Source organism: Caloenas nicobarica, chromosome 22 (genome assembly GCF_036013445.1).
Source record: "Caloenas nicobarica isolate bCalNic1 chromosome 22, bCalNic1.hap1, whole genome shotgun sequence".
Taxonomy (NCBI): domain Eukaryota; kingdom Metazoa; phylum Chordata; class Aves; order Columbiformes; family Columbidae; genus Caloenas; species Caloenas nicobarica.
In genome coordinates, this window is record NC_088266.1 from 5384903 (window position 1) to 5399219 (window position 14317).

Genomic DNA, 14317 nt, shown 5'->3' on the forward strand with positions numbered 1-14317 from the left:
TGAAGGGACCTTCCCAGCTCCCCCAGTGCCCTGCTGCCATGAGCAGGGACATCTGCACCAGCTCAGGTTGCTCAGAGCCCCGTCCAGCCTGGCCTGGGATGTCTCCAGGGATGGTTCAGCCACCACCTCTCTGGCCAACCTGGGCCAGGCTCCCACCACCCTCAGCATCAAAAATTTCTTCCTCACGTCTGGATGCAGGAGAGCGTTGCAGAGCCCCTGCACCGCTGGCACGGGGCTGTATTCCCTCTGGAGTTACAACGCTCACCCTGGCTAAGCAAAAGCTTGCAGACTTGTCTTGCTGGCTTGAAAAACCCAGCCCCGAGGACAGTGGCTGAGGTCTCCCGCTCGTGCCGGGTGGTTTTCCCAGCTTGGGGTGCTGAGCAGGGCTGTCCCTGTGAGCGGGGCGGGGGGAAGGAAGGGTCTCCTCCGCTCTCCTGCGCTTATCGCATGCTCCCCTTTCTTCCCGCATCTAAGTCCCGACGCGCTGGACTATCCCGTGGAGCCCAGGTGAGTCTGTGCTTTCTGCTCTTGTGTCTTGTGCTCTGCTGTCACTGCCTCGGCTTGTCTCTGTCTCTGTGTGCGTTCTGTGTGTCCGTACCCGCGGCTTTTTGTTTATAAGGGATACAGCTCTGCAGGTGATGAGGGTAAAGATGGAGGAAGACTGGTCCCTCACTCCTGGGGGGACCCAGACAGCAGAGCCTGGGTTACCTTGGCAGAACAGCCCTCGTCCAGCCCTTTGGATGCAGTGTCCCTTGGGAATAAAAAGCTGTCCGTGTTGTCTGGTCTATATGTGCACGTGTCAGCAGCGTGTCCCGGAGCATCCCAGGAGAGTGGTGGCAACATCACCTATTGCCAAAGATGTTTGTGTCGTCCAAAAGGGACTGAGCAAAGACAGGGATGGCAATATGGGGGAAATCCTGTCCTTCCTTCACCCCTCCCTTGGCTTTCTGCCTCTCTGGACAGTCTCCATCCCCTTCAAGCTACAGGGTCCTCATCACCTCACAGTCCCCAGCCTCGGGTTCCCGTTGGATTTTGCTCAAGCAGAGGCAGTGTCAGAGCAAATGTCTGCGGGGTGATGGCTGTGTGGCGATGGCACGTGGGCAGTGGTGTTCCCCAGGCGTCCCAGCCCTGCTGGCACCTCAGACACCTGCCAGCAGGGCAGTGAGATGGGCTTGACCCAGCTGAGCCGCTGCTGCAGAGCTCCTGACCCGGCCACCAGAACCCTCTTTGTTCTGACCTCTCCCAAAACGAAGGCAGTTCTGTGGGGAAAACCCTTCTGCTGGCCAGGTCTGGGCCAGCCCGCTCCTGTTCCCCAGCCCACGTACCAGATCTCTTCCTTCAGCACCTGCTATGAGGAGGCAAAACTACAGCTTGTGTCACATCTGGCGCAGGCTGATGTGTCTGAACATTGTGCTCCATGGAGGGCAGAAGCAAGGGGTGGTAGCCCCAGGCTTCGGAGGTTCAAGCAGGGTTTTTGGGAAAACACATCATCCCCAGGAGAGCTGTGCAGCCCCTGCTCGAGTCAGCAGGAGGATGGACAAGCTCCAGTCCTGGTGTTGCCCAGCTCAGCTGGGCAGAGCCACATCTGCCCCCATCTAGCGATGGAGCTGGGTTAGAGACCTCCAGAGGGACATTTCTGTGGTCCTGTGCCCTGGTTCAGAGCTTTCCATCTGCTCCCCGCGCCGTGCACCAGGCTTTCTGAGCACACCTGGGGTATTGCAAAGGCTGCGACCCCTCAAGCGCAGCGGGTAGGGACTGGGACCCCGCGCGTAGATGCCAGGGCTGGGCTGAAGGTGTTACCCTCAGCAGGTGAGCTAGCTGGCTGGGGATGGAGGAGCCAACTGGCTGCCTGTTGCTTTTCTAGCCATGTTTTTAACTTTTCTCCATCTTCTCCCCCACTCCCATCTCCCTGCACAGCGAGAAGGCTTTGCAGTCAAACCACTTCGAACTCAGCATCAAAACAGAAGCCACCCAGGGGCTGATCCTGTGGAGCGGGAAGGGGATGGAGCGATCGGACTACATCGCCCTGGCCATAGTGGACGGCTTCGTCCAAATGATCTACGACCTGGGCTCCAAACCAGTCGTCCTGCGATCCACCGTCCCCATCAACACCAACCAGTGGATTCACATCAAAGCGTACAGGTGTGAAGGGGAGCAGAACCGCGGCGGGTTGCCCTGGGATGGGCAAGATATGAGCCGAGGAGCCTGAGTCATGGCCGTGGCTCCGTGCCCTGCGGTCCCCGAGGGTCCTCAAGGGTCACTTGGATAAGAATAGAGGAGAGGCACGTGGGCAGTGCCGCGTCGGAGGGGTGCGTGTTGTGACACGCCGGGAAATGTCAAAGGGGCAGGCTCGAGGAGGTATGAGAGCTTCGTGCCTTTTATTTTAGCTAGCTGAGGGTTTGACATTCTGTCCGCGTTGAGCCCCAGATGTCCCTTTTTTATTTTTATTGATGGTAGGAGTGGTGAGCGGGTCAGGCGGCCAGCGTGCCGGGGATCGCTGCCGTGGGGCTGGAGGGCACAGGTGGTGGGGCTGGGGATGTGGGGGGGTGCTGCCCCCCACCTGGGTGGTGCTTCCCGGGGGGCGATGCACCGAGGACCACTCTGGTCCCCACTTCTCTTCCAGTGCTTAGAAAGAGCTGATAAGAAATATGGGGACAGACTTATTAGCAGGACCTGTTGGCATAGGACAAGGGGTGATGGTTTTAAACTAAAGGAGGGAGATTCAGGCCAGACGTGAGGAAGAAATTGTCACCCCTGAGGGTGGCGAGAGCCTGGCCCAGGTTGGCCAGAGAGGTGGTGGATGAACCATCCCTGGAGACATCCCAGGCCAGGCTGGACGGGGCTCTGAGCAACCGGAGCTGGTGCAGATGTCCCTGCTCATGGCAGGGGGGGCACTGGGGGAGCTTTAAGGGCCCTTCAACCCAAACAGTTCCATGGTTCTCCCCAGGTGGGGAAGGGCTGATGGTGCCCGGTGGCTGTAGCATAAAGCAGAGGGCAGCTCTGGGATGTTCCTCTAAGGTTGCTCATCATCTGTTTCTTCTCCCCTCCCTTGGGAGCAGGGTGCAGAGAGAAGGTTCCCTTCAAGTTGGCAACGAAGCCCCCATCGCTGGCTCTTCCCCACTCGGAGCAACACAGCTGGACACAGACGGGGCCCTGTGGCTGGGTGAGTGGGGCTGGGGGGGCACGACCTGCCCTGGGCCCCTTGCCGAGGGCTCAGAGCTGCAGCTGGGACGCTGACGCTCCCTCACGTGTTTCCAACGGGACATCTTTGTAATCAGCCCTGCAGAATTTCGGGGGCCTGGAATGAGCCCTAGTTGACATTTCAGTAACCGAAACAAAATTCGGTTTAAATTTGAGTGCAACCTCCATGGAAATCAAGTGTTTTAAGTTGAATCGGTGTTTTAGAGTGCAAGTTACCGTTCCAAGTGTCTGCAGGTAAACTTGCACGTATTGGTTAGACTTGGTGCTTTCCTGATTTAAATAAAAATAAATAAAGGCCAGAAAGAGGTTTTTCCCTGCTGTTGAGGAGGAATTCCCAGCGGTATTTGCACAGATCATCTGTGCTCTCTCTTGCAGGGGGGATGGAGAAGCTGAGCGTGGCTCACAAGCTGCCCAAAGCCTACAGCACCGGCTTCATCGGCTGCATACGGGACGTGATTGTCGACCGCCAAGAACTGCACCTGGTGGAGGACGCTTTAAACAACCCCACGATATTACACTGCTCAGCCAAATAGACCCCCAGAGACCCTTCCTTCTCCTTCCCTCCCTCCTGCCTATTGCTGTAATTATTTTCTATTTTTGTAAACTTATTGCTTTTTATATTTTGGGGGGAGGGGGGAAAGGGAGGGGAGGAAACACCTTTTCTTTTGGGTTATTTGTTTGGTTGCAGTCTATCCAGGTCAGTCAGACTCTAATCAAACAGCAGTGACAAAGAACAAACCTTGAACCAAGTCTCCAAGAAGTGACAGAAGAACTTCCCCATCGCACCCGCGTTGTAAATCTTATTCATACTTGAAGCTTCTTTTTTTTTTGGGGGGGGGGGGGGTTATTTTTCCCCCTCCTTACTTGTGTTCTTGGGTTGTTGTTCACACCTGCGGGGAAAAGGATGCTGGTGCTGGCGAGACGTGTGGCCTTCGTGGATCCACCACCTTCCCATCTCATTCCCGGCTCCAAAGCCGCCTCTGCCGTGGTGGCCGGGCAGGGACGTGACCATCAGCAGCGGGAATTGTCACCCTGCTTTGGCACTGCCAAGCCTTCTCCTGGCCCTGTCTTCACCCCATCTCCCTCCTCCCCTCCTTCCTCTCACTATAATTTATGTGTGTAAGAATCTCAAGTGCTTTCCTCCTTTATGCTCTGTTAAAATCAGGGATGCCATGCACTGGAAGAGAGACCAAGGTCTGCTCTGAGCAGGCAGAAAAGCATTGCTCTTTGGTTGTCTTATGACTGTTTGCTGGACTGAGAGGTGCCGGGGGGGCAAATCTGGATTTCTGGGTTCGCTCTCCTCCTCCTCCTCCTCTTGGACATGTGCAGAAGCAGCTGTGAAACCTCATTTCCACGCTTTGTGTTTATCCAGACGTGTCCTACCCACCTGCCTGTGCCCTGGCTGCTCTTCCCAAGAGCTCCTGTGTCCCCAGAACTTGCAGCACATCTCCAAGAGCTGGAAATGTGCTCCCTCTGCAAGGGCACAGGGATTAGGTCCCTTGTCACTTAAAAATCTGTTGGACGTGTCCCTCCGTGACCCGTGTCCGTTTTGCAGCCTCCGGGCGTGACTTGCCCTCAGTCTCCCATGAGGACACTTGGGAGCCAGCACGTGAATCTCTACAGCTGGTGTTAGAGCCTCTCCCGTGACGAATAATGGGAATTTTACCTTTGACTTCAAGTTTTTTGCCGTGCCTCGTGCAATGCAGGGTCTTCCACACCGTGATCAAAGCTCCTCTGATATTTCCAACCCAGCAGCAATAGAGGGAATGGGGTGCGAGTCAGCGTTTGGGAGGAGGGTTTTTTTGTTTAAGTATTTTCTTCCTCCGTGCGAATCTTGAAAGCAAATACTGTGGTGCCAGTTACAAAGCCAGTCTGTGCGCTTCTAAATGAATGTACGTGTGCTTGCGAGTGCCTGTCCACCAGCACACTTTTGGGTGCAAACACTGAAAATCCCGTAAGCAGAACAAAGGGATTGCAGCTGTGACAGAAGTGACCCCCCTCCCTTCAGGTTCCTTCTCCATGGGAAGAATTTAGTGATGCCGTGTAGTATCTCTGTCCCTTTCCACCACCGGGACGTGTCCCTGTCCCACGTGCGATGGCAGCTGGCACTGTGCGAAACCCGCTTTATGGAGTGTACAGAATTAACCTGAAGGATCCCACCAGCTATCAGGTGTTAATTAATATCCCGAGTGCCAGCATTTTGCAGTTTTGCCGTAATTTTCTGGCACACTTTGTAGGGTATCTTCACAAAGTAGTGCACCCTTTAAAAACGTTGGTTCTTGGCACTAAATTTTGAGCTGTGAAAAGTCAAATTACCTTTCTCAGGGTGAGCTCTGAACACGGATATAACAAATGTAGTGTAAAACCACTTGGGTTTCTTTTTTTTTTATTAAATTAAAGGAAATCTATCCCCACTCCCTCTATGCCTAATTTATGGACATTCCTCTAAAAATCCAGTGGTTACATATTTCTGGCCTCTGCGGGATGGAGCCTCTGAGGTGTGTGTGTGGCAAATAACACATTTTAAGTGACGACCGTATATAAATTGTGGTTCCTGGTGGGGAGCGCTGTGACTGTGCCGTGAAAGGGATGGACTCTGCTGGATTTTTGATTTGTGGGTCGGGAGGAAAGTGTGAGCCCCACGATCTGTGCTTTGGGAACGTGAATTGTAGCCGGGCAATGGCTGGATGTGCCAGGTCCAAAGGGAGAGGGGCAAGCGCAGAGGAAGCTGCTAATTTTCTAGAATGCCACTGAAATGAAGCCAGGGTCACTGCAAAACAAACAAACAAACTAAAAAAAAACTCCGTCTGCTTTTGCTGGGGCTTGGAAATGCCTTAAAACAGGACCTTGCGTCCTCGTCGTCAAGCATCCTGAACCAAGGTCAGATTCAGCAGTGCTCCCTAGGGGCTGTGCACTTAACTTCGGCTTTATTTTTAATAGCATTTATAACATGTGTGTACAAAAAAAAAAAAAAAAAAAAAGACATTGAGGTTGGGTTTTTTCCCTGATTTTTTTTTTTTTTTAAAGATGTCCATGTGGCTTCATTTATAGGGTAAATTAATGACCATTGTGAACTGCTGTATGAATTCTGAAGGGCAATGCACAGTAGAGGAGCAGCATGATATAACCATTACTAACTTGTGTCTTTCGTCAATCACCATGAAATAAAGTTTGAAAACTATTGAATATGTTTTTAAGGGGCCTGTTGGATTTTTTTTATTCTTTCTGTACCGTACGCTTGCTCATGGGTGTTTGTCTCCTGGGCAAGTACTGTATGAAGTCAAACCAGTATCTCCCTCTCCATCTCCCTTAGAACCAGAGCGGCTTATGCAAATACCTGCTGTGTTTTCTAAACGCAGCTCCTTTATGAACACCAGCCCCATGTTTGCAGGAGGAAGACTCCTGTGTCTTGTCTTCCCCTCCTTTGTGGCCGATTGTGCTCTGAATAATTTCATATATTCAAGTATCCACCAGCTTTCCCTTCTTTGCCGTGCATGCTTTTATCACCTCTTCTTTTTTCCCAAAAGAGGTTTTTTTAATCCCATCGACATCACACCACGTCAGCAAGACCGAAGTGATGCTTCTGTGCCTTCCTTCTCACCGATGGCAGCAGTTTCGCCCGGGTTTTACCTTCTGTGAGCTGGGGAGCCATGGAAAAATCAGCCGTGAGCGTGCAAGCAGGATGTGGTTTGAGACGTACCAGCGTCTGTGTTCCTGTGTTAAACGAGTCTTCCTAACGGGGCATTTCCACCTGGCCAGAGCCCCAGCTCGCTGATCTCTGCTGCTTCATCCTTCTGCGAGAAAAGAAGGTGGGAGGTGGAGAATTCTGTTCAATTGAGAGCTCGTGTTCATCCAAGCACTGTGAAGTGAGAGAAGAACGTGGGTTTGCTGCCATTTGGCAGGCGGCTAATTTAGCAAACCAAGTCATTTTGCTCTCCGGCAACGATGCACATCTGATTGCTTGTCTGTAGGAACTGGCTTTTCAATGGACAACGAGACGCCGGAGACTCACGACGGGGAACAATGAGGCCAGTGTTTGAGCAGCCACAGGGGTTGCACAACTCGCGACCGGGGCCACGTTTTGCTCAAGATCAACCTCCTGGTGCAGCGTCTGCTTGACAATGACCTTATTGTGCCACGACAGGCACGGACTTGCGAAGTCGGTACCTCTTGCACAGGCGTTTTGCCAGTTTGCTGCAAAGCAGGAGCAGAAAAAGCTATCGGTGCCCGGGCCAGAAGGAAAAGCTGAGCTCTGGCAGCTGGGTGGGTTGCGTGTTTTTTTTTTTTTACTACAGGCTGGAAAAACCCATGATGAGGGGGAAGAGGAAGGAAAGACGGACAGGAGCCACGCTGGGGGCACGCTTGGGCAGGCAGCGAGCGTGACTCAGAGGAATGGCCTGGCCATGCTTTCTGGCAGCCCTTGCTGCGAGCCGAGCCTGCTCATCGCTCACACACCACGTGCACATCAGCCTGCGCGCCTGGGGAGCAAAGGCAAGCGGGCGATATTGTCAAAAAGGAGAAGGTAGTTGGGGCTGGACCGTCTCAGCCAGCCCAGGCACACGCTCCGTAATTGCAAGATGAATCTTATGCCTCCCCAGGAGCGTTCTCACTTTTCTTCACTCCTAGACATGCTCTGCAATGGACAGGAGATTCCAACGCAACAAGATCTTGCAAGAGGGGACCATTTTCACCAGTGTCCCAGTTGCGTAGTCTAGAAACCAGTACATCTCTTCCAGGAGTTTCCTTTCCATCTGCTTTTAACCAAGTAGCTGAACACCAACCCCTCCCTGACCATGTGCGTGAGAAAGGGTCTTGTTCCCTTGTTCCCTTCACACAGAAGTCACAGTTTGCTCTCTCACAATGAAGTCTCAGTGCTCCGAAAGGAGGTCCCAGTAATGAGGAGCCTCGATGGCAGGGGAAACGAGGCGGGAGAGGACAGGGGTCATTGTTACCAGGGTTGCTATTTGGCCTCTGCGGTCCCCGTTGCCCCGTGAGCAATGCGGTGGCACGCAGGACAGCTCTGCAACCCGCCAGCCCTCCTCGCTGAGAAATGAGCTGGCTCCTGCTGCCAGATCGCTGGGTATTCCCCGAATAGACATGGAATTCGCTGAGTCTTATTATAGTTATAAAACTGCTATTTTTGCCACTACGGGTAGACTGAGGGGGGGGCTCGCTGGCTGCATCCTGGCTTTTTCCTCTCTCTTGGACAGCTGGCTTTGTTTTCTCACCCAGCATTCATGAAAGGTGCCAGATTCAGGGCATTTCTTTAGGTTAATTTCTGTCTTTTAAGTGAAGCAACATATATTTGACATGAGTTTGTTAAAGGCCTCTAAATTTACACTTCAGATGGCAAAACGTGCTTTATTTGTATAAAGCACATAGCGTGCCTATAGTGTGAAGGGGCTGGAGCACGAGTGTGATGGGAGCGGCTGAGGGAGCTGGGGGTTCAGCTGGAGAACAGGAGCTGAGGGGAGACCTTCTGATCTCTGACCTGCCTGAAAGGAGCTTGGAGCCAGGGGGGGTCGGGCTCTGCTCCCCAGGAACAAGCGCCAGGACCGGAGGAAACAGCCTCAAGTTGCGCCAGGGGAGGTTGAGGTTGGATCTGGGGAACAATTTCTTCCCCAAAGGGCTGTGGGGCATTGGAACAGGCTGCCCAGGGCAGTGCTGGAGTCACCAGCCCTGGAGGGGCTGGACAGACGGAGATGAGGTTCTCAGGACATGGGGCAGTGCCAGGGCTGTGGGAACGGGTGGACTCGATCTCGAGGGTCTTTTCCAACCGAAATGACTCTGTGATTCTAAACCTCCCCATGCTGCAAGACTCGGGTGCCGCGCAGCTGCCTGGAGAGCAGCGTGGATGCTCCACGCGTGGAGAACACGCTTCCCAGCCTGGGGGCGAAGGAGAAGGGGACCGGTCCCGCGTTCCCCGCTCGGATCCCACCGCTGTGCCCGTGTCCTTTGAACCGCCCGACCGGGGCTCAGTGCCGGGCCGGGCCGGGGGCGGCGGGACGCGGCTGGGCGGGGCGGAGGGCGGGGATTCCCCCGCGTCACAGGGAGGGGTTTCCCCGGCGGCCCCGGGCCCGGCGGCCCCGCCGGTGCGGGCAGTCGGCGCGGGGCCGGGGCCGCTGCGCGGAGCTTCCGCGGAGCCATGACCTCCCGCAGGTAAGAGCCGGACCCGGCCCGCCGGACCCGGCCCGCCGGCCGCCGCTTGCTCCGGTACCGACTCCGAGCCGCCCCCGGTTCCCCGCGGCTCCGGGGCCGGGCTGGAGGCGCGGGGAGGCGCGGGGCGTTCGGTGGTGGCTGTGCTGAAGTCGCAGCCCTTGTCCCACACACCCTGTCCCTACCCCGGGGGCTCTTTCGGGTCGCCCCGGATCCCCTTTGCGGGAGAACGCTGCAACCTTAAAGCATCTTGTCTCGCTGGGTTCTGTAACTTATCTACACTAGAGATGCTGAAGAGGGGGACGCCAAAACGGGACCGAGCTTTAAAACTTGCTTGAAATATCTCTGTGGGCTGTAAGCCGAAAAAAAAAAAAAAAAAAAAAGATACTTCAGTGCATCTGGTGTGTTGGTGGTGCCTCCCCCGGCTTCTTCCAAAGCGCTTCAGTCTCTTTCTCAGACTGTGTGACTTGGGGACGTGGTGCCTTCGTGGTTCTTCCTTCTCTGCGCTGGCCTCAGAAGGGGTAAACGGCCACCCAAGCCATGCTCTCCGTCCCATTTAGCAGCCGGGTCGCACGCCCAGCTCACCGTGCAGAGGGGTTTCTTGATAGCTGGTTTGGGGGTTCATCGTTCTCGCCTGTTCTTTCACAGACACAGCCTTAACGTGACCTGAAAAAGCGTTTGTTGCTGTTAGAAGTCAAGTGCGTTTTGAAAAAGCCCCGAGGAGGGTGGTGACCGGGGAGCAGCCGTACAGCTGACGGTCACTTCAAGCTGAGAAATGGGATCGGTTACAGGACAGGGAGCGCTTGGGGGGTGTTGGTACGGGACCGAACATGGGCAGGTCATGAGTGGGGTTTCCACAGCCACCTCCTGAACATGTACTAACTCCACATTGTCCTACATGCCTTCCTGCAATGCCAAGGTGCAGGGGCTTGGTCGGTTTATGGTGGTTTGGGTCTCTTTTTGTCATCCACTGTTTCTCTCTTCTGTTGAAGCGCTGAGCTGCGTTTTGTGAGTGTCTGGTTCAAAGCGTGCGGAAGTTTAGGAAGAGGCAGTGTTCATCTTTGCAGTTATGAAATATGCTTGCTGATGGAGTATAAAGCAGAGAAGCTGAGACTTGGGGCCTCTGGATTTCATTCTCGGCGCTGGTAGTGCCCTCTGTGCCCGCAGGCAAGTCAATATTTGTCCACACTGCCTATACCTTGCTCGCTCCACCCTGTCGGGCAGTTTCCAAGGGCAGCAGATGGCTAGAGACAGCAACATGGTTGTAACGCTGCTGCCAGCGCAGCCCGTGCAAGAGTCCTGGGAAACCCGGCTGGTGCTGCTGCTGCGAAGGGCTCAGACCCATGAGGGTCGGCTTTTTTCTGGGGCTTGATTGCTCGCAGCATCGGTTGCCCCCATCCTTGCATCGTACCTGCCTCCTTTCTTGCAGGTCACTTGGGCTTGCATGGGAACCCTTGGAATTAAGGGCGCTTTGGCATTAAAAGGCTTTCGGGCTGACTTACAAAGGCGGACGGTGTGGAGCTGCTGAAAGCCAGCATGCAGTTGTCTCGTTGTGCTCAAAGAGGGTCCTGCGAAGCAGGAGGATCTGTGGGGAAGTGATTTCTCAGTAGCTTGGTCCCAACCGAGGTGCTGGTTCATCTCTTCAAAGAGGGCAGCACTACTGTGAAATAAAACTGCAGCACTGTCCCATGGCTGCAAGGGAGGATGCGCTGGTGGATGCAATCGAGAATCTCTGGGACTGAAGGATGCTGCATCCCTTTCTGCCCTGGCTTAGGGGTAAGGTGATAGTGATACAGATGTCTGAATCGGGGGAATGGCTTCAGGAGCAGGCGCGGTGAAACGCTGACATATCTAATCACCCAAAGGTTATTTTTTGCCGTCACTCCTCCTCCTGGGCTGTGTGACTCTGCCAGCGTGAGAGCTGTTTGGATAAGCATGTGTCGCTTAACAACCGATGCTCTCACGGGAAGCGCAGGCTTATCTGAGCACTGGGACCAGTAAAACCAACGCTGAGCATTTGGCACGGCTTAATGCCACTCCTCCTTGCATGGGAGTGACTGGGGACGGACTGGGAGGAGATGGGGTGAGGAGCAGCTTTACCCTAGGACACTTGGGGTACCCATATGTGCTAATTCTTTTCAAGGAAGGCATGTGGAAGGCAAAACAAACCTCTTTCTGGGTGTTTGATGTATTTGGTAAGCTCTCCTCGTGGCGGGGAGAGGTATCGAGGACTGGGTGATGCTGGTCATGAGGGACAATGAAGCTCTGGCGTAGAAATTAAACAAGTTTGTCGCCATCAGCCTAAACTGCAAAGCTGTTGCAAACACTGAGCTCCAAGCTGCTGCCAGGGCATTATTGCGTTATTTCTTAGAAACCAGTTGTTGAAAGAATGACCGTTTCTTTCCCTCTCCCAGCTTTACTGGCATGTGACCTCTCAACTGCGGGAAGGGTTTGGAGATCAGGGACGTACCGACCACAGCAAGGACAGAGAAATCGTGGGGTTTTTTTGTACAGCGAGAAGTCGGGTATCTAAGAGTAACTGCAGCCTCCTCTGCTTTGGTGCTTACGTCTGCTTGGATGCAACAGTGGTGTTGGGGGGGATTGGTGCCCTTCTGGTACGCTTCATTTCTGTACCAGACTTGACACAGAGCTGCTGAGTGGTGTCCCACAGCCAGGGCTGAGAACATGTGTTCGACAACTTATTCCCCACGTTCAGACGAACCTTCTAAAAATCTAGTTTGCTGCTTGGCTGAATTACTCTGTCCGCACTGATTTTATGGCACGTTGTGGGTGGTTCCCTTTGAAATCGCAGATCGCTCGTAATTACGAGCGTTAGCTGGGCTGCTGCAGGCACGGGGGTGGGACGCAGTGGCTGCTCCAGTGTGGCTGATAAATTGGGATTGCCCAGAGCCCTGGATGTGATTTCTCCAAGATGTTTTACCATGCTTGTGCAGGCCACGTTGCTGCTCACCTGAGCCATCAAATGCATCCGGCTCTGTCCTGAAACCTTGCTCTCCAGCCTTGAGCATCTGCTGCTGCAGTGACAGGAAAGATAATACCAGTCCCCTGGGCAGCCTGTGGTCCCAGCTTCCACACGCCCTTTCCCAGCGAAAAAACACGCGCTTCCTGCGCCGGATCCAAATGCAAACATGAACCTTAAGTGCTTGCAATAGCTGCTTACGCTGGCAACTTGAGTGGTGGCGGGGATGTGGTAATTTCTGGTCCAGGAAGCAAAAGCAGGTCAGTGTTTTGGCATCTTGGATGTTCCTCAAGACCACATTGTGGGCAGAGCTTGGGGCGGCGGTGGCTGGACTCAGGATGATTGTGGATGTTGCTGTTGCTCAAGCCCATGGCTGCTCTGTCCCTGAAGTGCAGGTCCTGGAAGCTCAGAAATGTCCTTTGGCCGTTTTTTTCGAGCTGTTCATCTCCATCTCTTCAGGTAGGACTTCAGCACTTCAGACATGAAGATGTCTTTGGGCACAGGCTCTGACCAGAGAATCAAAGCTCAAAGGCTTTTATGCAAACCTGTATATACACATGGTGCCTTGACAGGACGGGAGGTGAGAGATGGGAAATGCTCTATTAGTGAAAGGAGCAGACATGCTTTTTCACCAGGCTTTGCTATGATAAATGAGGGTGAGAATATGGGCAGCAACTTAAATTACACTTCAATTACAAGCGCCCAGCATACTGTTTATATCCAGAGAGGGCAAGTTCCTTATTGCAGGTCACGAAATGCATAAATATACTGTTCTCTCTCCTATTCCAGTGAGGTAATAATAATGGTTAATAGCCTTGTTCAATAGCTTTGATTAGGAGAGGCTTCTGGACCAGGCCATCCAGCATCCCACAGTTTCCCCCAAGGCAGCGTGAGCCGCTTTCGTTGCAATCCCAAGACAAATGAAGCGCTCTCAGCCCTGGAACACATTTCTCGGCTGCAGCTGTATCTCTTTTGCGGGCTGCCAAGGAGAATTCCTCGCCGTCTGCAGCGGCAGGGTAAGGCAGAGCACACCGAAGGCAAAGCCAGTCGTCCAGCTCCTGCTGCCAAAGCTGTATCGAGGGCGAGTTCTCTCTGCGGCTGGGTGGTACCACAGCTCCTTCTGGTGCTGCTTCCAGCAGGCTTTAAATTATTTGGGTTTCTAGGAGGTGGTTCTTCTCGGGAAACTTAGAATCATGGAATAGTTTGGGTTGAAGGGACCTCCCCAGCGCCCCCCCTGCCATGAGCAGGGACATCTGCACCAGCTCAGGTTGCTCAGAGCCCCGTCCAGCCTGGCCGGGGATGTCTCCAGGGATGGGGCATCCACCACCCCTGCCCTGAGGGATGAATGGAGCTAATACCTATTTCCAAGCTAAAACCAGACCCGTGCCCTCTGAGGAGGTGTTGGGAGCAGGGTGGGGGGAGAAATACTCCTAAGGCTGCTGTAGAAACGGTTTTATTCTGTTGCTTTTTCACCGCCTGCACCCCAGGCAGTGCCTTGGGCAGGGCTGCACTTGCTGCCTTACGGGCTGAGTGGTGGCGAGGGATGGAAAGTGGCCTCTGCAGCCCAATTGCGTGTTCCAGGAAACGTGCGTAGGATGGGGCTTAATCAGATTATGGGGCTGGTCTGTTTGCAGGCTTCCTGCGCGAGTCTGAGGGGAAGAAGGAAATTCTTCGCATTAAAGCAGGCTGGAAATCAGGAACTGTGTGCTTCCTGTATATGCTGCTTTTTTTTTTTTTTTCTGCAAATAGCCGATGCTGCCGCTTGTATCAGTGGCGCTCTCCAAAGACCTCTGCCTGCTTGCAGAGGCTGAGGGGTGTACTTGGAGGAGACATCCACTTCAACATCTCGCGGGCTCATGGAGCTGCTGCTCTCCTGCAGCAGCTGCTGGGGCTGTCACGGGTGTCCCGGGCAGGTCCCACGTGGAAAGGTCGTCGCTGTGATCCAGCTGCAGCCAAAGCATCTGTCGGGTGGGCTGGGAG

General features: G+C 54.0%; 2 protein-coding genes across 3 annotated transcripts in view; both read left to right on the forward strand.

Moving 5' to 3' along the window:
• AGRN (agrin) overlaps positions 1 to 6356 on the forward strand; it is a 96914-nt gene extending 90558 nt beyond the window's left edge. For both annotated transcript variants that reach the window (XM_065650034.1, XM_065650035.1), the window contains 3 exons: positions 1918 to 2142; positions 3060 to 3163; positions 3577 to 6356. In XM_065650034.1, coding sequence (XP_065506106.1) covers positions 1918 to 2142; positions 3060 to 3163; positions 3577 to 3734 — 487 coding nt within the window. In that variant the 3' untranslated portion in view covers positions 3735 to 6356. The remainder of the gene's footprint in view (positions 1 to 1917; positions 2143 to 3059; positions 3164 to 3576) is intronic.
• Positions 6357 to 9278: 2922 nt separating this feature from the next.
• Positions 9279 to 14317, forward strand: part of LOC135997365 (tyrosine-protein phosphatase non-receptor type 11-like) — a 36245-nt gene continuing 31206 nt past the window's right edge. Inside the window, exon 1 of the mRNA XM_065649892.1 lies at positions 9279 to 9360. Coding sequence (XP_065505964.1) covers positions 9347 to 9360 — 14 coding nt within the window. The 5' untranslated portion in view covers positions 9279 to 9346. The remainder of the gene's footprint in view (positions 9361 to 14317) is intronic.